General features: G+C 44.3%; 1 protein-coding gene across 1 annotated transcript in view; it reads left to right on the forward strand.

Annotated features, from left to right (window-relative positions):
• Positions 1-1,589: 1,589 nt before the first annotated feature.
• Positions 1,590-24,854, forward strand: part of Ly86 (lymphocyte antigen 86) — a 60,749-nt gene continuing 37,484 nt past the window's right edge. Inside the window, exon 1 of the mRNA XM_057787981.1 lies at positions 1,590-1,780. Coding sequence (XP_057643964.1) covers positions 1,639-1,780 — 142 coding nt within the window. The 5' untranslated portion in view covers positions 1,590-1,638. The remainder of the gene's footprint in view (positions 1,781-24,854) is intronic.

A 24,854-nucleotide genomic window follows, 5' to 3' on the forward strand; every position in this document is an offset into this window, starting at 1 on the left:
TTCTAATCTTTTCAAACAGCTCCATTCCCTGGTGACTAAGCATTGAAATACATGAGCCTATTGGGGCCATTCTTCTTCAAATCACTGCGCCTGTGTTAGTTAGCTTTCCATCACTATGACAGAGTGCCTAAGACAAACGAAAGGAGGACAAGTGCATTTTGCTTCATGGCTTCAGAGGTTTCAGGGCAAGGGCCTTTGACTCGATTGTTGTGCGGGTTGCAGTGGAGCATGTTAGGTTTTGGATGCAGGTGGAAGAAACCTGATCGTCTAATGGCAACTTGGAAACAAAACAGAGAGAGGAAGAAGAAGGGTTGGAGTCCCAATATCCACTCTGAGGGCCAATCCTTGATGACCTACCTAATTTAAAAGTTCCACTACCTATCAGCAGTTCCACAGGCTGGAGACCAAGCACTTAGCATGTGGGACTCCACGAGACAGTTAATATTCAAACCATAACATAACTCAAGATTACGTCATTAAGGATTGCTTTCTGAAACAGATGGATCACCACCAGCAGTCAGGGTCAAGTCCTGCTTCTCAGTGCTCAAAACAAGGACGTATAGCTCCTTAAAGGCTCTCTCCTTTTTCCTATAAGGAAAAAAAATGCCATCTGTCATGCAAGAAGATATAATTTTTTGAGAAATCTTCTAAAAATATTTTGTACATTCTCAATGGAATTCAATTCATCTCCTCCTGCCGTGAGAAACAGTGTTCCCTATTGCTCTGGAGCACTGCTGGCCTTGGCTATGAATCTGGACTATGCAGAGTGGGGGTGGGGCTGAGATTAACAAAACTCGCTGTTCTGAAGTAGAACAACAGGAGTCCACAGAAAAAAAGAACCTTCTTGGCTTTGAGAAGTGACATCAATGATCCCACCAGAGACCAAGAGTAGAACTATCATTAATGGAGGCCGCGGGCCAATGAGATGACTCAGTGGGTAAAAGCACTTACCTCATCAGCCTGGTGACCTGGGTTCCATCCCCAGAAGCTACAGTGAAAAGAAAGAATTGAGTCCCAGAAGTTGTCTGCTGACCTCCACGTGCAGGCACACAGAGAGCCAATATGCTCAGAGACATTCTGCAAGGCTCCAAGGGCAAGGTCCTGTTCTCCTGCTGGACAATGTACTGCTGACTCCTAACCCCATCACCAGAGCCAAAGCCAGAGGGGAGTACAGGGGGGCAAAAGCCTCATTCCAGATCCCCAATGCTATATACAACCCTCCAAAGGCCAAATGTGCCTGCTGGCTTCATCCAGCTCTGTCCCCCATCAGGAGCCTTCAAGAATGTGCACGCTGATGGAAAACACATGGTGGCCTAAGTTTACGGCTCTACTGGGGAACTGGGACCCTAAGGACGGCTCTTCTGAGGAGTCATGGTACACCTCTTCCTGCTAAAGCAGGAAGTCAGCTTTCAACCTAACACACACACACCTACTATTTCAAATGAGAAAAGACCCTCTGGAACAGTATTCAAATGCCCCTCTTTGCTCTCTGCCTTTGGCCTCTCACCTTCGATTCCCCAGAGCCTAGTATTTGAGAAGTGAAACTGAACATACCACCCTTTTCACAAGGGGGGAGGAAGAACCTTGGAGGCCTTTTCATTGGGCTTATTTAGCATTGGTCACACACAACCCTTAACCATGAACAGTGTGGCAGCTGCTCTCCTTGTGTGGACTCTGACTTCTCCCAGCAGCAGCAGCAGCGGCCATGGCAGAGGGGATGCTTGGCCCACACACCGAGCCTGCAGCAGTGGGGGCTTGGAAGTATTCTACCAGAGTTGCGGTAAGGCCTTGTGAAATGTTTGTTTGGGTTTATGGGGAAATTAAGGCCTTGTGGTATGGACAACAGGAGTACGAAGTAGGTATGGGTAAGGGATGAGGTGCTCAGCAGCCCAGAGCTCTGTCCAGGTGCAGTGAGTCTTTAAGGGCCATGGGCAGCTCTCGGGAGCTGTGAGAAGGGAAGGAAGAGGAAGAGCAGGACAGCCTGCTGAAAATAACTAAGACACACAGAGAGAGAGATTAACAGTCTAGATGTGGAGTCTTGGCTAAGCGCTCAGCCCCGACAAGAACAAATGATCAGCAATCTTCCAACAAGCTTTTTTTCCTTCCCCCTTCCCCCAAATCCTGCACCTGGGCTGACTTTCCAGGGTACCCATGGCGTCCAGGGACACAAGCTGAGTAAGCGTCAAGTCATTTTTTTCAAAAGATCTCTGTTCCTCAGCTGCCACCTCTGGAGCATTTGTGATGTGTGCTGTACCACTCATGAAAGCGGCAAGCACTTTGGAAGTAGCATCCAGTATCAGGAGTTTCCCTGGGAATCAAGACAGCAAAGTGGGGGAGGGGTGCTGTGGTTTGACTGTGTCCTGAAGCATGTATTAGAAACTTAGTCCTCAGTGCCACTGTTTAGAGAGGTGGCACACAGTGAGAAGGATTCTGCTGAGAGGGCCCTTGCTGTTGGCACCACGAGCCAGGAGTCAGGAGCGGGTTAGTTATGAAGTCTATGGTTGCCTACTCTCGCCTTTTTCCTTTTGTGATATCATGACACAGTGGGGAGAAATGGGCCTTAGGATCCATTTTCAATGGTGAGTAGAAGAGCTGGTTTGTAGAAAGGTGGGCTTTAGGAAACCTATGGGAAAACGGGGGAAATGTGGCCTGAGCTGAAGAGTGTTGGGAGGAGACACTGAGCCCCAGTGTTGATCCCACCGTAAGCTGGGAGTAATGAAAGCAAGTCTCGGGCAAATAGCTGACCCTGACCTCTGCCACCCAAGGATCTGGTCTGGGAGACACAGAGGGCCAATCTGGTTTCTGGGGTAGTCTGATGGACTCGTTTGTTCCTTTAAACAGGAACACTGAAGTACATTCTAAAAACTGAAACTAAGAAAAGGAGAATGACTGGTTGGATGGGGAGAGAGTTTACCTTGTTATACTTGCTGTCTTCGGGATAAATGGGAGCCTAGACTGCCGGTGACAAGTTCATTTAAGGTGTGGATTGACGCCAAGATCTGAGACACATGGACTAGTTGGGATTTGATTCTCCAGGTCATTCAGTCTCATGTAATTAGCCAGTCTGTGTCCAGACGCCCCTCAGACTGCAGCCAAGCCTCCTGTGTCCTTTCACTCATTGGAGAAGAGGCAGAAACATTGGGACTGCTGGGGGAAAACAAAGATATGAGGGCTACCACACTGTCTGAGATGGAGCATCTATCTGGAGGTGGACCTTCTCGGCAGAGTAATTAAATCTCAGGATAAACCCTGGGCACTTGGAACAAAGGAAAGGAAACATGTGGAGTTTTAATCCAGGAATAGTGGGTGCATCAGCCAATAGAAACCAAAGGATAAATGTTTTTCGGACAGGATGTCTCAGAGGCACGGGTCAGGTTCCAGGGGACATGTGATTGGAAGAGAGTAAGTTTTGGATCACCTAACATAAATTTAAACTTGAAGAATGATAAAGGTAGCTGGACAAAACCTTTGAAGGGTCTGCCTGTGTGTGTCAAGGATGATGCCTAGTGCTTCATTTGCATGATCTTTGCTTTATAAGTATAAACATGGGGCTAGAGATGCTAGGTAACTTTGCAAAGGCTCTCCAGCTAATACTGTACAAAGTATGCTCCTGGGTGACAGAGAAGACAAAACATTGAGGAAATATTTGTGGAATTAAAGCACATCAATCACTGGCCTCTCTAAATCCAAAAGCCATGCTCTTAATTAACCCTGGTGTGCAGAATTTTGTTGCTGTGTAGAATCGCATAGAGGAGCGTGGAGGAGAGTTCACAGAGAGAACTGCATGTATAAAGGCAAAAGAAGCCATGGCATGACCAGGCAGAGTTCAGGGAGCTGAGAAAATGATGAGCTCCAGACAAGGGGAGTTGCCTGTCTTTGGCTTTGAGGAGCATCTACTTTGGAAAGATCCCTTGCCTTAAGTAGTTACGAGGGATGTGGGTATTGCCATGGAGCCTGTTTGTGGCTGAAAATAGGGTTTGTAGCTGGAAGTCATGACAGTTCGGGAAGAAAACCATGGCCATGTGAAAACCACTCAACGGGCTTTAGACTGAGGGGATCATGGGTGCACTCTGTGCTCCGCAGAAAGGCAAGTTGAACCCTAGGAGCTCCTGCAGGGGTGGCCCTGACTGTGTCTTCTGAAAGGACACGAGCTTTTGGGGGTTGGTCATCTGTACACTCCCAGATGCAGAGAGTCTCCCACTCCGCTCCTGGGTTTGTAGGGCAGCAGGCAGCCTCACTCAAAGGCTTCCTGGAATTACTCTGGCCAGCAAGGTTTTGGGGCCGTGTTAGCACCTCAGTGGCCTCTGGGTTCCAACTGTGAGGCTGAAAACATAGTTGCTGTGATATTCTAGGGTCGTGCTTCTTTTGTCTCTTTTTGTTGCAGTTGTAATTTTAGTTCCAAGAGGAGAGAACTTAAGATAGAAATTGTTTTCTGAATCATTAAAAACAAAATCCTTCAAGAGAAAGGGGGACCATCAGAAGCGGTTTTTGAATGTTAGGTACAAACTAAGAAGCTAGATGTGGTGGTTCGTGCCTCGAATGGTGGAGGCTAGAGGATGTGGAAGTTCAAGGTCATCCTTGACTTCGTAGTGACTTTGAGGTCAGTATGGCTATACGTAATAATACAATACAACAATAATAAGTAATTAAAAATAAAAATATCTAAACAGGAAGCGAGCACATTTTTCTGAAAAGCAGAAGTCCTAACTTGTTCAAGTAAGAGAAGTGCAAAAAAAGAAAAAGGAAGAAGAAGCCAATGTTGTTAAATCTAAATGCAAGACTATGCGGGAATCCTCCTACATTAATTCATAAAATAATATTTTAAAAAGCCTAGTTATGTGGTACCAATGCCTACTAGTGTGTTTACTCATATGCAGCCTTCATTAACACAAACAATATAAATTACAAAAATATTTATTGTCATGTGAGGAGAGAGATCAATAGCAGTGGGCGAAATAGGGTGAGCAGAAGAGCAGGAGCCAGTGTTATGGACGGACGGACGGACGGACGGAAGGACGGACGGACTATTTGTGCCTCCACCGAAACAATCCATGCACTAAGAGCCAATGAGACGTCTGCAAGCTTGGTCACCTGAGCTGGTTCCTGCCGCAGTCTTGAGATAGAAGGAAGCTGATGCCACACCCCTGTCCTCTGACCTCACACACTATCAGGGGTGTGCCCACGCTCATGTCCACATATCAATCAGTCACACACACACTCACACAATGGTAATTTTAATGTGTATGTTGTATCCTCCTTCTAAGACGATGGTATTAGGAGGTAGGACTTCCAGAAGGCATTAGATCATGAAAGCAGCACCCACAGAAATGGAATTTTTCTTTTACAAAAGAGACCCCCTAGAGTCAGAGGCCCATACCAAGAACCTGCTGGCCACCCTGATCTCAAACTTGTTAAAACTTGAGAAATCTGAGAAGACAAGTTGGTTATTCAAGTCACTCTGCCTAAGTAACTTGTCGCAGTAACCCAGATCTCATGTAAACATGCCAGGTGTGGTAGTGTGTGCTCAGAATCCCAGCCCTGGGGTGGAAGAGGTGAGGTCTCCCCGGAGCTCACTGGCAAGCCAGCCTAGCTCAGTCGTGAGTCAGACCAGAGGAAAGACTCTGTCTCAGAAATTAAGGTGGCCAACACCTGAAGAGCAACACCTGAGGTTGACCTCTGAACTCTACATATATGCACACACATGAACACAAACACACAACACACATACACACAAACACAGATAAGGAAAAAATTATATACATACACATGAACATATGTGTGTTTTTAAAGCTCACATTGATCACTTCAGAATTCTGAGGAACAGAAATGTAAAGTAAGTTTCTCTGGGTCACGGTGCTGCCCAGGCCTCACTTCCTTGGAAAGGCTAAGGGAGAAAATAACCACGTTTTCCAGTGCACAACCTGTTTCTCAGTTCAAGGCTCTCCCCCGTCTTCAGAGGCTGCCCTGTAGCCTCCCGTTTCAGTCATCGCCTTGCCTTCCAAAGCCGTGGCAAAGCTCTCCACCTCCTTCTTATGAGATGTTTGTATAAGGATGACCTCCCAAACACGAGATTCCTAACTGCAATGGCTACGTCTCTGACCATATACCGTAGTGGCATTCACAGGTTCCAAAGATGAGGACATGAATGTTTTCAGTGACCATTTTCAGCCTACTTCGAGAGACATAATATTTTACCTCACAGAGCCTTGGATGGATTCAGTGAGAAGGACTACAGGAAAAGTTAGTTCACTGCATATATTACATGTTTAATAAATCTTTGTTGTTTGTAACTTTAAATAGTATGATACAACCAACAGAACAGTGGCTCTCAGCCTTCCTAATGCAGTGACCCTTTAATACAGTTCCTCATATTGTGGTGACCCCAACAATAAAATTATTTTGTTGCTACTTCACAACTATTATTTTGCTACTGTTATGAATCATAATGTACATATCTGATATATGACCCTGAGAGGAGTTGCTACCCACAGGTTGAGAATCACTGCAACAGAAACATCTCTGACTATAGGCTTAATTAAAGGCAAATGAAACTAGGAAGTGACATTTCAGAAATTAACCAGTTTTCAACAAGTTTAACAACTTTGCCAGATTCTGGGATATAAACCACTAGAGAAACTTTCCCCCAGATAGCTAGCTTTCTGGATGGCATGTCTAAGCAATGCCACTGTCCCTTGGTGTAGATGAAGGGCTAGAATCAGGACACACCACCAAGAGCCATTGTAGAACCTTCTTCCCTGGATGCAGCATTCAGAGGGGCCAACTCATTTCAAAAGTTCAGTTGTCATAGAAATAAATGAGCCATTCACACCCCAGGAAATCCTCCGTAACTATTGTTGATGTGTCTGCTGTGGAGTTTGCTAGAAAGTTTTTCATAGGGGTCAGATTGCAGGGGTCTAGGTGATGCTACCTGGAGAAGCTTGAGAATAGACTCCAACCTTGCTGCTTCACATGCTATTCAAGGACTTTTTCAACAAGGAGGCAGAGGCGATGAGAGGCTCTGTGTGCCGGGCCTGAATAGCTCCATGCTCCCTTTCGTTCTGTCTAATACCTGCAGACAACTTGGCCATGGAAAGTGTTCTTGGAAATAGTCTACATCAGGAGACTGCCAGCTGAGGCCTGCAGGCCAAATCTCACACTTGGCCTGTGAGCTAGAAGTTACTTCCTAGTTTTTAAATGATTAAAAAATTCAAAATAAGGATAATACTTCTGGTACCATGAAAAATACTTGGCATGATCAGCCTTATAAAGGAAAGTTTATCTTGGCTCCTCGGGTTGAGGTTTCGGTCTGTGAATGGTTGTGCCTGTTGCTTTGGGCCTTTGGTGAGATGTTCTTCATATCAGGACTGAAGAAAACAGACCACGGCACATGCGGGAAGTGAAAAGGTGAAAGAACAGACCAGATTTCTCAGTTCCCTCTGAGGGCCGCCCATGGCCACCCATGGCCTTCTACTGACAGTCTTCCTGGGGAGACGAACAAATACCACAGAAAGGGAACTAATGACAGACTAGAGTAACCATGCCACCAAAGTCCAGTGTAGAGACTCAATGAGTGTGTTGGGATTACTCATAGGCATGTGGGTGAGGAGTGACTTATGGAAGCCAGGATCACTTAAAGGTAGTTTTCACCAAAAGCCCATACCATCACAAGTGAGACTCACAAAAGCTGGTACCTTGGATCTGCCTGCACCACTTGGAGGCAATCTGGTAGGTCAGAGGCTCATCTCCTCAGGGATCCTTACTGCTTACATGACCTTGGGGAGTGGGGGTATCTTTGTACATCTGGGAAATTTCGGAAACTTTCTGAGATTTTTTGAGTTGTTTCTCCCTGAGTCTTAAGGAGCTTCCCTTTAGATCTTTCTAAGTCTGGATGAGCTTTCTTCCACAATTGAGCCAATTATAAGAAATTGCTGTACCTCTTAAATTGCCCCACCTCTTAAATGTTCTACCACCTACCACTAACCCCACATTAGTGAACAAACCATTGTTCACTGTTCCTGTTAAATCAGGAGACATTTAAGATCCAAACTAAAGGACTGTGGTACATGAAGACTGCATGAAAATTAAATGTATGCCCATAAGTAAAGTTTTGCTGGCACGCAGCTTCATCCTTATATGTATTATTGATGGTTATTTGTATGCCATAACAGCAGGGTTGACTTGTGTGACTTTTACCATGTGCAGCACACAGCCTTAGATACTAACCATCTTTATAGACATGGTTGACCAAAGGTGGGAAAGAATCTCTCAAGATTGCCACTAGATCAGATCATTAAGTTCTGGAATTCTAGGTGTAGAATGGCTGTATAAACAAAGGAACCTTAAAACTACCGTGTTAGTAAGAAATCACTAGGCTTCCTCTCAGGTAATCATCGATGTTATAATAATCTCCCTCTTAAGTTCCAGCTTTTGTGAGTCTAACCCATGTTGGTGTGGGCTTTTGGTGATGTAGCTGCGTTAAGTATGTTATTTTAAAACATACTTAACCCTCATATGAAAATCCTAGAGGGAAGTTGGATGCAGCTCTGGGCCACATATATAGTGAGTAAACAAGATAATATGACTGAGCTTAACACAAACCTAAGAGTTCCAACTCGCCCTCTCCTGGCATTCTAATAGCCAAACAGCTAGGAGGAAGAAGAAGAGGAGGGAAATATCTTCTGACTAGAAACAGTTTTCCCTCTCTCCCTGACCCCTATCCTACCCTCTGGGAATTCTTTCTGCCAGTATGAATGGTGTATTTGCCAGTCAGGGCCCTCCTGTGCAGTTGGCATGGTTACATCATAAAGAAGCCTGTTTCCCCCCACACAACCAAGATTCCCCTGTGGAGTAGTCAGTGAAGAAGGGAGGATGCTCTATCATGGGCAGTATGTCGTGGATGATCCCATGGGACCCAGCCATCTCCTGAGAGTTTCCAGGGTCTCCGGTTAGTGCTGCATCTGGCTCTCAAGCTTCAGATTCTCAGTCAACATCTGCCCTCCTGTCCTCAAGGGCAGTGCTTCTCAACACTCCTAACGCTGCAACCCATTAATACGATTCCTCATGTTGTAGTGACCCCAACCAGGAAATTATTCTGTTGCTACTTCATAACAGTAATTTTGCTACCATTAAGAACCATAATGGAAATATCTGATATGCAGGATCTCTGATATGTGACCCCTGTGTAAGGGGGTCACAGCCCACAGGGTGAGAACCACCGCTCGGAGACAACCAGCCTCATTCACATCTGTCTACATAGCATTTATAAGTTGTTGAAGTTTGCTTTGGGGTGGCAATTTACCTGACCTCCAAAATGTCCCTTAATTATGAAAATCTAAATCCAATCACGCGCATGCACCTGCATAATCCATCAAGGTAGTCAAACAGGACGATTAATCAGGCTTTAAGAATGCAGAACAACGCTGGCAAAATCCCCCACTGACAGAGTGCAAACTATGAATGACCTACCCCAGAATTCAATGAACAAGGCATAGGGATAAAATGTTCATCAGAAAGTTTTAAGGTGCCCTGGGAGGCAGAGAATAAGGGAAAGGGGGCTGCTTTCCCTAGAACCTGATAATTCTGAAGGAAGGAGTAACAAAACCAATACCAAAGAAACAATGAGAATATCAAACACCCGAAAGAATCACAGGCCATGTAATCATTTAGCAATACTTTCAAACCCTGCACAGAAAGTCATCTCTTAGCTTATGCTGTGTGCAATTAAGGACAATATTGAGAGATGGAGAGAAAGAGAAAGGGAGAGAGAGAGAGAGAGAGAATATGAATCCCTGGTGATAAGTTTGGGCATGTAGGATGCAGACTGAACAGCACACTACCCAGAACAGGGCGCTGACTTTTCTATCAAAGTTTAAAGCAGGAAGTTGACTTAGAAAATACAAGAGGTTTGGTAATGAGATGAGATGCAGCTGCTTTTTTTTTTTTTTTTTTTTTTCCGCTAGTCAGAACAGATGCTAGAAGGGAAGCAATCCCTATAGATAGTTCCTGGGAGCTCACCACTGGGACCCTGGAGTGGAGTGGTTTCATTTCATGGAAACCACTTAGAAGCCAAGCCTGCAGGGCGGTGCAAATTCTCCTGAGCACATTAAAAAGGAGATACTAAGTCACTCAGTGAACAGAGGGGAAGAAAGCCAAGTCTGCGGTTCTAAAGAGGCCTCTTCAGCGGGCAGGAAATGAGTGTTCTAAAGGCTAGCCACTGCCCTTTCCAGCCGTATGAAGTACCCAGAGACGCCTGGCTCTGTTCGTGTTTGGGAAGGAAACTCTTGGGAGAGGCTGAGATGGGAAAGGCTGTGGTGTTCACAGTCAGCAGTTCCATCCCTCAGCACCACAGGCAGCACAAGGGCCTGGGCATGGTTTCCGTTCAGGCCTGGGGCAGGTGTGCAGGGCAGGGGACACCAGGGTCTGAGAAAACAGCCCTCAATGAAAACCCCTTTGTGAGCTCCATCTGTGCAGGTGATGAAGGAACACGCAACTGTCAGCAGCGTCTGGGAGATTGAGCAACGGGTGCCCCCTTAAAAACCAAGCAACAAGGCGGGGCTCTGTTTGGGAAGAGAAAAATGGGCTGCTCTGTGATTTCATGCACTCTGGGTTGGTACTCTGCCTTCCGTAGACTCCTCCTAAGGTCAAATTCTGGATCTACACCAGGTAGCTTGGTGCTAGGGGACGAAAATACCAAGCAGGTACCGGAAGTGTGCTGTAGCCGACCAGGAAGCAAGTGTCTGCACATTTGCATGAGGCTGATGAGTGAGCAACGCATAGAGAACAACGTGCAAATTACCAGGTTGAACGAGTCCCTTGGCCTCTTAACCATGAGGATAAAGCGCCCAGAGATACCTTTGAATGATGGCCAAGAGTATTGTCTCCTCTCCCAATAGCTGAGGCCTTTCTTATCCAAAAGGCTTCTCTGCATGCTAGTGACAATTTAGTCCTTTCACTGTGTTTGAAAAATATCCCATTAAACATGTGAGCTTTACTTGCACAACTGCTATGCTAACATTTTGCTCGCTTAATGAGTCTTTACAGATGTGCACATTATCCACAAATTTATCAATAGAATTTCCTCAAGTGTTTGGCAGGATACAACCTATTTTTCCTGATTGCTTTAGGATGTTGAACAGCAGAAGAAGCATGTAGCACTTTCACAAAATAATTTCAGTCCTAGCTTCTGAAGCTTGTTTCAAAGCATGGGTTCTATGACCCTAGTTTTTTTTCCCATCTTTGTATTCACAACTATTCATTTTCTTCTCTTTCTTTTCTTTTTAAAATTTGATATGAAGGCTCACTAATGCTGCCCGGGGGTACCCATGATCTCTTGATCCTCCTGCCTCAGCTTCCTGGGTGACTGGTATTGTGGATATAGACTACAGCATCAACATGATTACTCTTATCTATAAGGCTTATACTTTCCTGCAGTCATAGAGGTATGTGCTTGAACATATGTGTATCTAGCATGTTCCGGCTCACAGAATACATGCTTTTGACTTACCAACCGGTTGATTCCGGGCTTGATGGCCAGTCATCAGGTTGAGTTCTCTTTAGTGCTTCCTGCCACTACCTGAAGACCCTTCCCACAAAGCTCCTTCCACTTGACCACTTTCTCTTGAAAAAGCACGCTGAAGTTTGCTGGGTCATTGTTTTGTGATGCCGTACCCTGCCATTATCGTATGCCCAGAAGCTTTTGCCTACTGTGGACATCTCAACAACAACAAAATAAATAAATAAAAAATAAAAGACAGGAGGTCATTTAGAGGAGAGAACGGAGTTTCTCTGCATGATTAAGCCTCATCTTTATAAAACAGAGCTAACTTGTGATTAGCATTAAGCTGTCTTTCTACTTGTATATTCTGTGACTGCTGGTGACAGTCCAGCTTTCTGTTGACTTTGGGGAAGTGTGCACTGGGGAAAGAACCCAGAGCCTTGTGTGTACCAGGCAAGCACTTTACCCTCAGCTCATCTTCTGGATGTTTAGATGGGACCACTTGCGCCGATCCAGCCTTCTATTTTTTTCCAAGGCTGTCTGGCTCATTCACAGCTCTTTGTCCTCACTCCTACTCATGTACAAAGATAGAGAAAACTTCGTAGTTCTCTCTGGTCTGCCCATATGGGTAAAAGATATTCTGAATTCCAAATAACTGAGAACAGGGCTTCAAGGCACATGAAGCACTTCGGATGTGACCCAGTTTCCTTCCCGTCTTTGTCGTCACTCAAACATGTTTGCTAAGCAATTCCTAGAGACAAAACCATGAGAGGCAAGATCTCAGAGACATCAGAACAGCAGTGTCGTATTTCATTGAGCACCAGCAACTTCTTATCTCCTTAACGCCTCTAGCCAGGATCAACAGAAGAGAAAACCCTGAACACTTTTTCCTGACTGGCGTTCTCTGTTTCTGACAGGCATTCTTTGTTTCTGACAGGCGTCGCAGGCCATGCTAGACCACCTGAAATGCAGATATACAGGATACTAGTCCATTCCATCGTCGTGGCTGTGGGGAGGAAGAGAGGGAAACATGCCCCCACATGGGATGAGGGGCCTGAGCAGCTTTGGGGGGTCAACTCAGTGTCTCCAGAGGCAAAGCTGTTGGTTTTGGCAGTCTGTCTGTGGCGCTGGAGAAACACTGAAGTGTGGGAAAGTCATCACTTGATGACTAGTTTCCCCCAAAGTCTGGCATTCTTTAGGGAGGGTTAGTCTTCTGCCAGGCTCTCTGGTAGTCAAACCAAGCAGTCTCTTAGGCACTAGAATAAGGCCGGGCCCTGTAGAGCCTTGGGGATTCAATCTAAACTTGTTCTCATTGGAAAGAGGAACCCCTCAGCCAGAAGGCAGCTTGTTTGAACTGTGCTCACCAAGCCAATCAATGGAAGAACCCAACAGGAGCCTCCTGAGCAAGCTCAGCTTCCTCTTCAAACAGAAAACCACCAAGAGAGCTTGCCCAGGTTCAGATCAGAGATACCACACAAACCAAGACCAGAGCAAAGTCTCTAAAGAGCAAAATGTCCTCTTTCCAGGCAGCTCATCTTGAAAAACAACTTATCCAGGTCCCTTCCTGCATAAGATCCTAGAAAACATGAAGTTTTATAATTGCAAATGATCCATGGACTCGGCTGTAGTTGAGAGCACTATAACCGTGAACTTTACATGGAATGGAATGTGTTGTTTCCCCCTTTATCTGTGAAGGACACATTCTCAGACCCCCCAAGTAGGTGGTTGAAGTCATAGAATTGTGACCTTTATGTATACTTGACTTTTTCTACACATGGGTATCCATGACAAACTTTAATTTATAAATAGTCCTGGTAAAAGTGACAATAGGCAACTACTAATAATATAATTTTAATAACTCTAATAAAATTGCCAGCAGTTCTACGCTTGCACTTTAGGGCCATTACAAAGTAGGATGGCAGTCATTTGAACACAAAACACTCTGACTCCATGACAACCAGACAGAAAGCTGGATAACTACCAAGTGGCTGATGTGTGAGTCCCATATATAGGGTGAACTCAGGTGGGACCAAGCCGGGTAGCACGAGAGTTCATTGTGCTGCTCAGAATAATGACAATTTAACAGTTCAGAAATGGTTCATTTCTGGAATTTTCCATTTTAATATTATTGGTTCATGACGGTGACAAATTGTGAAACAGAAAGCTACAGATGGCGAAGAGTTACTGTATTTTTCATAGAGCGTCAGGAGGGAAAACGCTTGTTTAGAGTCAGGGCTACCCCTTCTGTGACAGAAACCTCCTTGTGGACTTAACAACTTAAAATAAACACACACTGTATCAGAGGAGATCTGTGAAAGTTATTATAGTGGCATGGACCCCCTGGGGCCTGAAAGTGTGACACCGGAGCCTGCATTTTCTGTTCTTCTCTCCATATGGCAAGCTTTCAGGGGACTTCCTTCTTAGGGCAGTAAGCCATGGAGGATGGCCAGAGCACAAGGGAGAGCTAGGCAGCCAAGGCTGCTCTCCTGCTAAGCCATAGGTCATCTACACTTCACCTCTGTCAAAAGAGGTGGAGCTAAAGGTTTGAAACATAAGTGTCATCAGCTTGACAAAGTTATGAATTAAACCATGAATTCTCTCTTTTCCTGATCTAGAGATAATGTGACGTGCTATCCTTTCCCAGATGAAAAGAGGTGGCAGTGAATTGCCAGTCAAACCACAGGTACATGGAGAATGTTTCTACAGTACACTCTGTTGCTAAGCCAGGGTACTGATAGGCTGGGGGTATTCCATGCATTTTCAACTTCTGATGAGTTTGTAAGGCTGTGGCCCTATTATAAAAGGGGGTTTACCTGCAACTAATGGGGAAGGCTAATTGTGATTTCCAATGTGAAATCTCAGGCACTCACCTCATCCCTAGTGGGACTCTGATGTGAGGATCCGGATAAGAGCTATGTGTAGCCATGAGGTTCGTGATGCCCTATTTCCTAATTTTTTCAAAAGAAACCAAGACCCAACCCACAGATACAATACCCTAAGTTACATAAATGGAAATCATTCTGGTTTTGAGCATAATGAGAAGCAACAAAACGCATCCATAAGCCACTCACAAACAACATTAGGTGCCACCATTTGCAGACTCTAGTAGAGAGGGAAGGGTTCAGCGGAGACATGCCCTTCTGCACCACGCCCGCCCTGCAACTTGCCCATCTCTGAGGTCTGTTCAACATCTCCAAGAGCCCCTTGACCATCACTCCATCCTTCATATCAAGCAGGCCTCCACATAAATCTTCAAGGGGTCTAAACATAAAATAGTTATGTATCCCTTGTCCAGTTAGCAAGAGTCTCACCAGCCTAACAGCCCAGTGTTCAAGTCTGTCTAGTTCTGTCCCACCAGGATACCTGGAATTACTAGTTAAATTTAGTACTAATTTTAGCCCAAATCTATTAGAAAGCTTCTTGATGTTTACAAATGTCATTAAATATTTTTCTTTCCTTTTCTTTTTAAAATTAATTTATTCTTTGGCAATTTCATGCATGTATATAATGCACTCTGGTCACACTCAGCCACCTCCTCTTTCCCCTGCCAAAACACACTAACTCTCCCTCCTGCCACTAAGTCCCCATATGCCATTTTCACAGCTTTTTGTTTTACTTCATAACTCACCAGGTTTAACCACAGACACTCTCGTAGGCACAGCTGTGAAGCTAACCACTATAGCAGAAATAATCCGCCAGTAGCTACAATTACTAAAGACAATGACTTCCTTTTCCAGTAGTCTGTAACTGCTAATTGCTCCCCTGTGTGGGGCTCTGTCCCCTGAGTCCACCTACCAACTATAGCTGAATGTTTGAAGGCTCAGTATTGTGCAGACCTGGCATAGGCAACTCCAGTTTGGAGTTCATAAATGGTCAGAATCTTGACATTCTCATAGGACAGCATTTCCATTTAGCAAAACAAAAGTAGTATGTTTACCCCTAGTACCATGACCTCCCCAGCCATAGGTCTTTGAATAGAGGTCTCCAGTACCAGGCAGGAATTCTTTCCTGTAATGGGGACCTCTGAAATCAGAAATCAATTGATTTACTCCATAATCATGCCGCTATTGCACCAATGGGCATATCTTGCCTAGAAAGTGTGTGTGAGTGTGTGTGTGTGTGTATCTTTAAAAGAATAAAAATAAGAAAGCACCATAAATTATTCTAGAGATGAACCACATCTGACTTATTTTAGAACAAAATGCACAGCCTGTACTCAATATAAACCAGAAGGATTGACTTGAATATCGTTGGTGTTAAAGGTTTCTCTGGTCATGACTGCTAAAAGAAGGCGCTGAGTACAGACTGGTTTGAAAAATGGTCCCTAGGAAACTCCAGGATGAGAATGAAGAAGTGAGGTATGCGAGAAAACGGGGGCAATCCATGTGACCACTGTGGTAAACAAACCGCAGTCCTACTGAGGACCTCAGGAAGACCCTGTAGATGACACCTCAAAATGTCACATCCAAACTGGAAGAGCGGGGGTATTGATCTGTCAGCTCTGAAGAGCTAGTCCCAGAAGCCTTTGCTCTCTGCCCTGCCAGATTAACTAATTTAATAAGACATGCTTACTCCTATATGAAACAGAAAGTCCCAAGAGTTTGCTGAAGAAACCATTGGTGGCATTAAATGCTATGTGCTTTAGGTCACTCAAGCTACTAAAACAAAATACCTTAGATTGGGTAATTTATGGGCAATAGGATTTTAATGTTTGGTTATAGCTTATTCAGTTGGGCATGGACTCCTTTCTATGGAATGGGCAGCAAATCTGATCAGAAATCAACTGGTTACCCCCATCACAGTTACCCTACTATTGTACCAACAGGCGTGTGTTTATTGTATTGAATTACATTGGTTAGATAGATATGATGGCTAAGAATCCAAGGTAAAAGTAAGCTTAACATCTGATGAGCACATGGGCTCAGCTTCATGGATGGATGCTCCCTTCTGATATTGGCCTCACTGTGGAAGGTGAAAGGGGCATACAAGTTTCTTGGAGCGTCTTTCATAAAATGCTAACCAATCCCACTCATAGGAGGACTAACAACCCCCTAGCGCCCTCAACTTCCAGTACCACTGCCTTGAAGGTTAGCATTTAGACTACAGCGCTCTGCAACAATGCCCTTGAATATCTGAATTGCACACTGAACTACTGAATACACATGAATATATATGTTGATGAACAGGATACTGGTGAAAGAGAGATTACATTATTCACCAAAAAGATGATCTGCCCACAGGGAAACTGTGTGGAATGGGCAGTTTCTGAAAGTTAGCATAGAAGTCTGTCTTGCTGGATAATACCTGAATACAAGGGATGTCATGGAGAACAAATCATTTTCAATGCAGAGCTGAGTTTGTATTGAAAGGAGGAAGAGAGGGCTTCTCCAGCAGCAACGATTTATACAAAGTCAAAACAAAATGCAAAACAATAAAAAAAATTAAAAAGCAGAGCTAAGAGAGGATAGTGGCGCTCTGAGTCCCCTCCGAGAATTGGGCGCCTCCCATGGACTAGAGCCGAGGTGAATGATTGCAGTAGTTTCCAACAGCAACCCTGCAGCGCGTAAGACAGAAAGCTGACCCTTCGTGAACATGCAACCTTCTAAGTGCAGTAGCCAAAAGCTTGGTTTTAAAAATGAGTAAAAGCAAAGTACTACTAGACAAGAAAATACATCTTATTCTTCTGGGTCCAATCGGGAAATGTGTGTCTGAGAGGGTGAGCAGTTTCAGATATTATTCCACACGGGCTTGGGCCCAAACGTGTATGTACTATCTTTCTGGTTTGGGAAATCCCAGGCCCAGAAGTTAAAGTGGCTCTTGATTGGGAACATCTGGAGTGTATTGGCAGGGAAACAAACACCCTCAGTTTATGTTTCACTGGTATGCGAAAGATTCCATGAGCTCAGAGTTTTAAATCTAAAAACAGAAGGAAACAAATTACGGTTGGCAGAAAACTCAAATGCAAGAAACCTATCCTGAGAGGTATTAGAATTTGGAAATACAGACATGTAATATAAATAATAGTATAAATGTTTAAAGAATTATAAGTAGGAATTTCAGAATACGAGAGACTAAAAGTGCAATATCAATAAATGTCAGGGAGATTTGACAAAATTAAGCCCTTTAGCACGGGATATTTAATTGCTGGAGAAAAGAATAATAGCTAAGCTAAAATGGAGCTTTAAAAACAGCTGGATAGATGTTACCTTACTAAATGGGAGGTGTGCAGAAGTGTGTTACTGGACATACATCATGGTGGAACAGAGAGATGGAGAATATGAGCTGCTACGAAAGGAACTAAGGAAAAGGCAACTGCTGGGCAGAAACTTGGTTTCTTTTCTAGAATACTGAAAGGTATGCATTTTCCAGTTCTGCACACACAGCAATTCCCACACAGATTCACAAGAGGACCGCCACAACCTGCTGAAGGGAAACAAGTTACCTGACCATAAATTACCATTAGGCTGAGATCAGACTTATAAATAGTATTAGCAGCATCCAGGAGAAGAAGGAAAAGAACCTCCAGCCTAGAATTGTATACATAGTTCAATGAGAGAATTAAAGATCTTTTGGACAAACATAATCCAGAGTGCATCCCCAGCAGTGACCCTAGAAGTCAGTTCTGAGGGAGAGATGCATCGTGATAAATAAGACTTGACCAAATTAATCCAATTTTTGAAAAAAATACCCAAGAATACTACATTGCCTTGTTAAAGTTATCTATTTGTATCCTAAAGAAATCTATCTAAGCTACCATTCTGCAGTGGGCATTATGTTTGGCAGAACACAAAAAACTTCTTTAAGATAAGAAAAAACAAGGCAAAATGTCCACCATCGCTTCTATCCAACATCCCACTGAAGGCCCCTACCAAAACAGTCAGATGAAATATGTTTATGGATTTGAGAGGCAAACAGAGCATATAAAAAATTTATAATGTGCCTCCAATATGACTGTCCACATGGAAAAATCTAGCTCACAAATCACTGCAGTGAATGGGAGCTGAACTGGTGGTCGCTCTGGAGACTGACGTATTACGCTCTCCTGGGGGCACCGAGCATGTGCCCCAAGGTAATTTTTTCTCAGCTGTAGAATATGTTGTTACTTCTACAGGCTACAGCTGATCCTTCTCCTCTTGATTCTACATTTAGATTGCCCCAGCTGTCGTCCATATAAACTGCTGTGAACATCAATATTTTCCTTTTTTTTTTTTTTTTTTTTTTTTTTTTGGATTTTTCGAGACAGGGTTTCTCCATAGCTTTTGGTTCCTGTCCTGGAACTAGCTCTTGTAGACCAAGCTGGCCTCGAACTCACAGAGATCCGCCTGCCTCTGCCTCCCGAGTGCTGGGATTAAAGGCGTGCGCCACCACCGCCCTGCCTTGTTTCTTTTTCTTTTTTTTTTTTAATTGTTGTTTTAGTTAAGGCAGGGTCTTGTATGGTCCAGATCTGGCTGGAACTTTCCATGTAGCCCGGGCTTTCTTCAAACTTATGGTCCTTTGCCCTGTCTCTGTAGCCCATGCTTGGTGTGAACATGCTATTTATGTCTGTTATATCAGAAAATACTCCCTGACCCAGGGATTTGCTCTCTCTGTTTCTTGGAGGCAGAAGATGGGACAAAGGTGCTTAGCTAGGATGATGACATGACTTGTCTGCTGATGTTCTACACATCCTAACAGCTTCTACGTTATGCCCTGAGAACATATGAACAGATGGCAAAGGAAGGCTGAACAGTAACCAAACGGTCACAGAAATGATGTTAAGGAAACAGCAGAAGTTGTCTGGCTTCTTGCAACTTAACTGTTAAAACAAATCCATCTCCAGCTCCTATCGTGTGATTAACTGGGTAGGGTGTCCAAAAAGGTAGGGCTGGAGTCTGCTGTCATTCAGTGGGGCAGAGTTCTCCTTGGTTTATCTGAGACTTGGTTTCCCAGTTTCTTTTCTGTGGAAGCTTTCTATCTTTCCATGTAATTCTGCACCTATATTTTTAGCAGAACCATTCTTTTAACCTGTAAAGAGGAATAGAACGAATAATGATAGGGCTTGTTGGTTGGAGAGACAGAGAAATGAGTCTTCTACTTGGTAAGAATTTTGTTTTGCTGGCAGAGAAGCACAGCCTCCAGCAACTGTTCTATTCCTCCTCCAGCACGGACTTGCAGGAGCTTGTAATCCTGTATAAGTCCTGCCCCTGGGACCTTGTTCTCCATGCACTTTGCTACCCCAATGGTAAGATGCAATCAGCAAGGCTAGTTTCCCAGGGAAGCATCTTTCCTCGCTGGAAGGAAGACAGCTCTCTGACTGAACCACGCATCTGGTGGATTCAGTCTGCCTTGTTTTTATTGAGGTAAGAGATGCAGGAAGAATTCATTTCCCCTGATTTCAGTTCATGGTATCCTGAGAGGAGTTCCCAGCAGACATCTTTAAGTCCTCTGGAAAGTTGCACCGTAGCTGTAGGAAGCCTGAGAGTCTACACCTGGGAGATCCTGGGCTTTTATCGGCTATGTCTGCTGCTATGGTTTTCCTTGAATCCAGGGTTTCTTAAATCAGAGGCAGCCATGTTCACAAGCAGCGTCCTCACTGGGCCTCTGAGACACACTAGCCCAGAAAAGGAGCCTCTCACTATGAGTCATCCCCATCAACAGGAAAAGGTGTAAATTGATCTTTTTCTTCCTATGGGTCAGCAGGGGGATTGGGGACGGCAGTGGACAATTCATTGCCGGACATACAGAAAGAACAGAAAACACATCAAGCTTGACCCATGATCGGAAGCATTTTGGAAACACAACAATTAACACTCAGGCTTTAGACCTCCTCAGAGTGAGGCCAAAAGTGTGTCAGAGCCCTGAATAGAGCCACGGGAATATGGCTGCCTGCTACCATGGTCACGCTTCTTCTGTGCCCTGCAGTGTTAACAGCCATCCTCCTGTGGCACCAGTGGCGTTTTAGAGGAAGCGTTGTGGTTGGTTCTTCAAGAGCTGAATGGGCATGGAAGCTTCCAAGCCTACCCTGGACAACAAGACTCCCTTGGGAGCCCACTTCTCTAGCAAGGGTTTCTTTTAAGTGGACCCTGCCTGTGGGAGCCTGCTGGAAGGGGGCTTTCAGATGCACTGCCACTGTGGAAAGTAGCTAGGCTGTTTCTAAGGCGATTGAACACATACTTGCCTGATGACTCAGAAATCCCACTCTTGGGCATTTATTCCAGAGAAATGAAAACCACAATATAAAAACCAGTATGTGAGTGGATGGTAGACTTATCGGTAATAGACAAGTGGCCAAATGCCTTGGCCTCCAGAACTCTTCTGGGAACTTTATGGACCCTGTGCAATGTAGATCACTGTCCTCTGCACATAACAGCCCTAGCCTTCTTCATCAGAGCAACTGCAATCAGCTGCAAGAAATCCTGAAGTCCGATCTTATCGACCTTCTTTCGTAGTAAGAGAGGTTAAGGAGGTAGAGCCTCACCTGAGCTTCAAGCCATCCCTCTCCTACACTTCCCTCGTAGTGGTCCATAACTCTGCCTGCCCTATGTGTGATTTCATTGTCTTGGGAGGTGACAGAGGACACAGCGTGGAAGGCTAACTGAAGATGGGGTCCATTCACGCTGCTATGAAAACGTCATCATCTGTGCTGGAGTGAGACTTTTCAGTGATGTGGTTGCTTTGGGGGTCACCTAGGCTCCTATAAGGAACCCTGTAAATAAGGGTTGTATGCTCTGTATGTAAGCTCAATAAACTAATTAGTTCATCAAGCGGAGCTGGGGTGAAATCATTCTGGTGATGTGTCATCGGGGCCCTACCTTGCCTAAGTTCACACGACAGTGAGTGTTTGTGGTGGCGGTTATCGACTGTCAACTTGACTGCATCTGGAATGAACTGCAATTTGGAAATGGAGGGGACACCTGTGAGAAGCTTTTTGGGGGAATTGGGGTTTTTATGCTTGATTTGAAGTGGAAGAATCTACTTCTAGTGCACACCTTTGATCTGGCTCTTGAGACAGGAAGACACACCTTTAATCTGGACCATACCTTCTGCTAGAAGGATATAGGAAAAGGAAACTTTTTCTCTTGTCCTGCTTGCCCTCGCCTTGCTAACACATCCATTCTCTCTGGCTTTGGAACCCACTTCTTTGGGATTCCAACACATACTGAAAACCAGCTGAGACATCTAGCTGGATTCTTGAACTTTCCGTTCACAGCCAGCCAATGCTGGATTTGCTGGACTGCAGCCTGTAAATCATTCCAATAAATCCCGTTTATATACAGAGAGAGAGAGAGAAAGAGGTGCATTCTATACCTTCTGTTACTCCTGCAAACCCTGACTGATACAGTGTCCAAGCAGACACTACCTACAAGTTGCTGCTCTGGACTCAGAGGCCCTGACGAGCTGGGAAAGTAACCAAGGACACTTGAGGATGACCTAGGCCTCTCCAGTTTGGTTCTGCCAGCCTCCAAGTCTCACATTGCCATTTGCCTGAAACCCCACGGCTGCTCCGTCTTCTCTGCACCGGGAAGTTCTTACAGATGCATCCCCTGCTGCGTTACCCACCACCCTCCCTCGAGTCTCATTATTTCTCTAATTCTGTCTTCTCCCTTCCTAGAGCGGCACGCTGGGCCTTTCCATGGCTGGTAAGACACTGCTAGAGAGCGGATGCTCAGGAAGTAGAAAGAGAATTTTTACAAGAATTTCACTTAGGCAGAGCTGCGCCTTTCTTCGAAGAATTCTGGAGAGGCCGTCTGGGTAATTGCTGGGAACCTAGTGGCTTGTGTTTAGCTTGAGCTCCCAGACACTGAGACTAGAGGAAATATTGTTTCTCTAGAGATGAAAATCAGTGAAATAAACAGAGAGGGAGAAAGGGAGCTGGGTCTGGGTGGGACCATATGAAACTCCTTAAATCTTCATAAATTCTACAAATCATAGCATATGGTTTGCAAAGAGACACATTAGAATCTACTCCAAGGTTAAATTCTGAACCTGCAGTGAACCATGTTCTATCTTAAGACTTGCATGCACGATTGTACACCAAGGAAATTAGCAAAAGCCCCATGTGACTTAAAACAGTGGCTTGCCAATGAAATAGGTAGCTGAATCACCTGGGGACTGCTAAAAATCTCAGGGCTGAGGCAGCACCCAGACACGGTGACTCAGACTGACTGAACAGGACTCAGACATCGGCATACTTAACAGTGATGCTCACTTGGTAGGCACCATTGGTGGGAGAGAGCATTCTGAGTCAAAATCATGCCCAATGCAGTCCTCTTTCATTTCGTCTCATTAGGGAGTGTGTTCTAGAATCCTCCAGTGGGTGTGAAGCAATGGAGAATGCTGATCCTCTGTACACATGTCTCATTCCTACATGAATCCTAATCACCTCAGTGTGTGATTTCTTTCCTGTATGAAGATCTTTCACAGGAACTACCCTACAGCTTCTCTGTGGCATGTCTGAACTTTTAGCACTTTTGCTCTTGTGCTTTGAGGTCATTATTAAGTCAAATAATGGTTACTTGAACAGACTACAGTCCTGAGACAGTGATTTTTAGAACTAAGAGAGCTGCTAAGTGGTGAGTTGTGTATTCAGCATGGATACACCAAAGAGCCAATTCACCTCCCGAAAGGAATGCTTTGAGATTCCACCGCAGAACTGATGATGGCACCAATTTGAAAATTACCTTTTGTTAACTTTGGACATTTTTCATTCAATAATTTTGAATAGTAATTAATCATAAGTAATGACAACCACTGAAATCAACACTACAGGAAAGGAGAGACCACTATATTATAACCATTCCCTCTCCTGCTGGAAGAAGTCCAACTTCAGTTACTTTGAGGAAGTAGGTTCTAAGGCCAAAAGAGCGGTATGTATTCCTCCCCTTTTCTGTCATTAAAAGGCTATTACTAATGAATTTCATTTCATTTTACAATTGAAAGGACACTAGCAAAGTTTCCAGAATTTTCTACTAATTTTCTATTAACCCAAACACACCTTGACACTCAAAAGCACACTGACCAGCATTACCAAACAGCCTGGACAGCATTGGAGTCCTTAAGCCCTCGATTCGCTTACAGCACACTCTGATGATGCTAATGCTGTTTTTATTACATTTGATGCCAAGACTCTTATCTAAGTATCTCCAGATCTCAGTTGAAAACACAAGCGACTGCACTGAATGTACAACTTTGAATGAGTAAATTCCCTATGAGACACTGGGAGAAGAGACTTGAATGGGAATAGAACTATTATTTGAAAGTGAGCCACTGGGGCCCTGCTGTGCCGATCTCTAATAATGAAATTGGACAAGGGGGAAAAGGAAGAGATCAGGAAAATACAGCTAGAATGCGTCCACCCACACTATACTTACTTTTTATACTATAGTGAACTGAAGAGGGGAGAAAAAGGGGGGTGCAGACAAGACAGTAACTTTACAAACAGAAAAGATGAAAGTTGACTTTGAGTTGCTTTGGAGGCATCATCGCCACTGATGGACCTACAGTGACCCTCAAATGATATCTTGTGAAAGGATACAAGAGGATTAACCCCAGGATCAAAACCACCACACAAGAAAGGAAACTTTCAACACACACTAGATTCTAATCATAAACAGAAACACAAGCTTGCAGAATTGGTAACCAGCCAGCCTGGAGGACAAAGTATATCTAAACAAGGTCTTTTATTATCTGGGGAAAGAAAGCTCAAAGATGCAGAGGCAAGTTTGCTACATCTGGTCTTGGACTACTGGCTGTTCAAACGCACCCAGAAACTCCATCTCAAGCACCAAAGCCAATATTCCCATTTTTCTCAAGAAAAGTTAATTCACTCAAACCTTCCTGGATGGACAAACTGGCAATAGAGATAGTGATCAGGGGCCTCACAACCAGGCCTCTCTTGTAATCGCTAGCATCTATTGAAGTCAAGGCTGGGAATAGAACTCCATTGTCTAACACTTTCTGCTCTCGTCAAATTGGTTGGCTTTCTTGTTTTTCCATTTACATATTTAACCAACTGATATTGTTGATCATGCCCACCAACATAGACAATGGCTCTTTGGATACACATAAATAAAATACAGTTCCTAACCTATCACAGCTAATACCCTGGAAGCAGGTGTGTCGAACCTTTGGACATCACAACAAAATTTAGGTTTGAGAATGGTGCAGTTGAGTTACAAAAAAAAAAAAAAAAATCACCAAAAACTCCCATAATGCTTAAATAAGTGTATGAGTATTTACTGAGCCACTTCTATAGCTTTCTATCCTGGGTCAAGAGGAAAACCAATAGAGCCTTAACTTCTATAGTGATTACGGATGATAAAGGTCTGAGGAAGACACATACAGCAGGCTGTGGGAAGTCAGAAGAAGGACAAAGTAGGGA

This window comes from Chionomys nivalis, chromosome 13, assembly GCF_950005125.1.
Source record: "Chionomys nivalis chromosome 13, mChiNiv1.1, whole genome shotgun sequence".
Taxonomy (NCBI): domain Eukaryota; kingdom Metazoa; phylum Chordata; class Mammalia; order Rodentia; family Cricetidae; genus Chionomys; species Chionomys nivalis.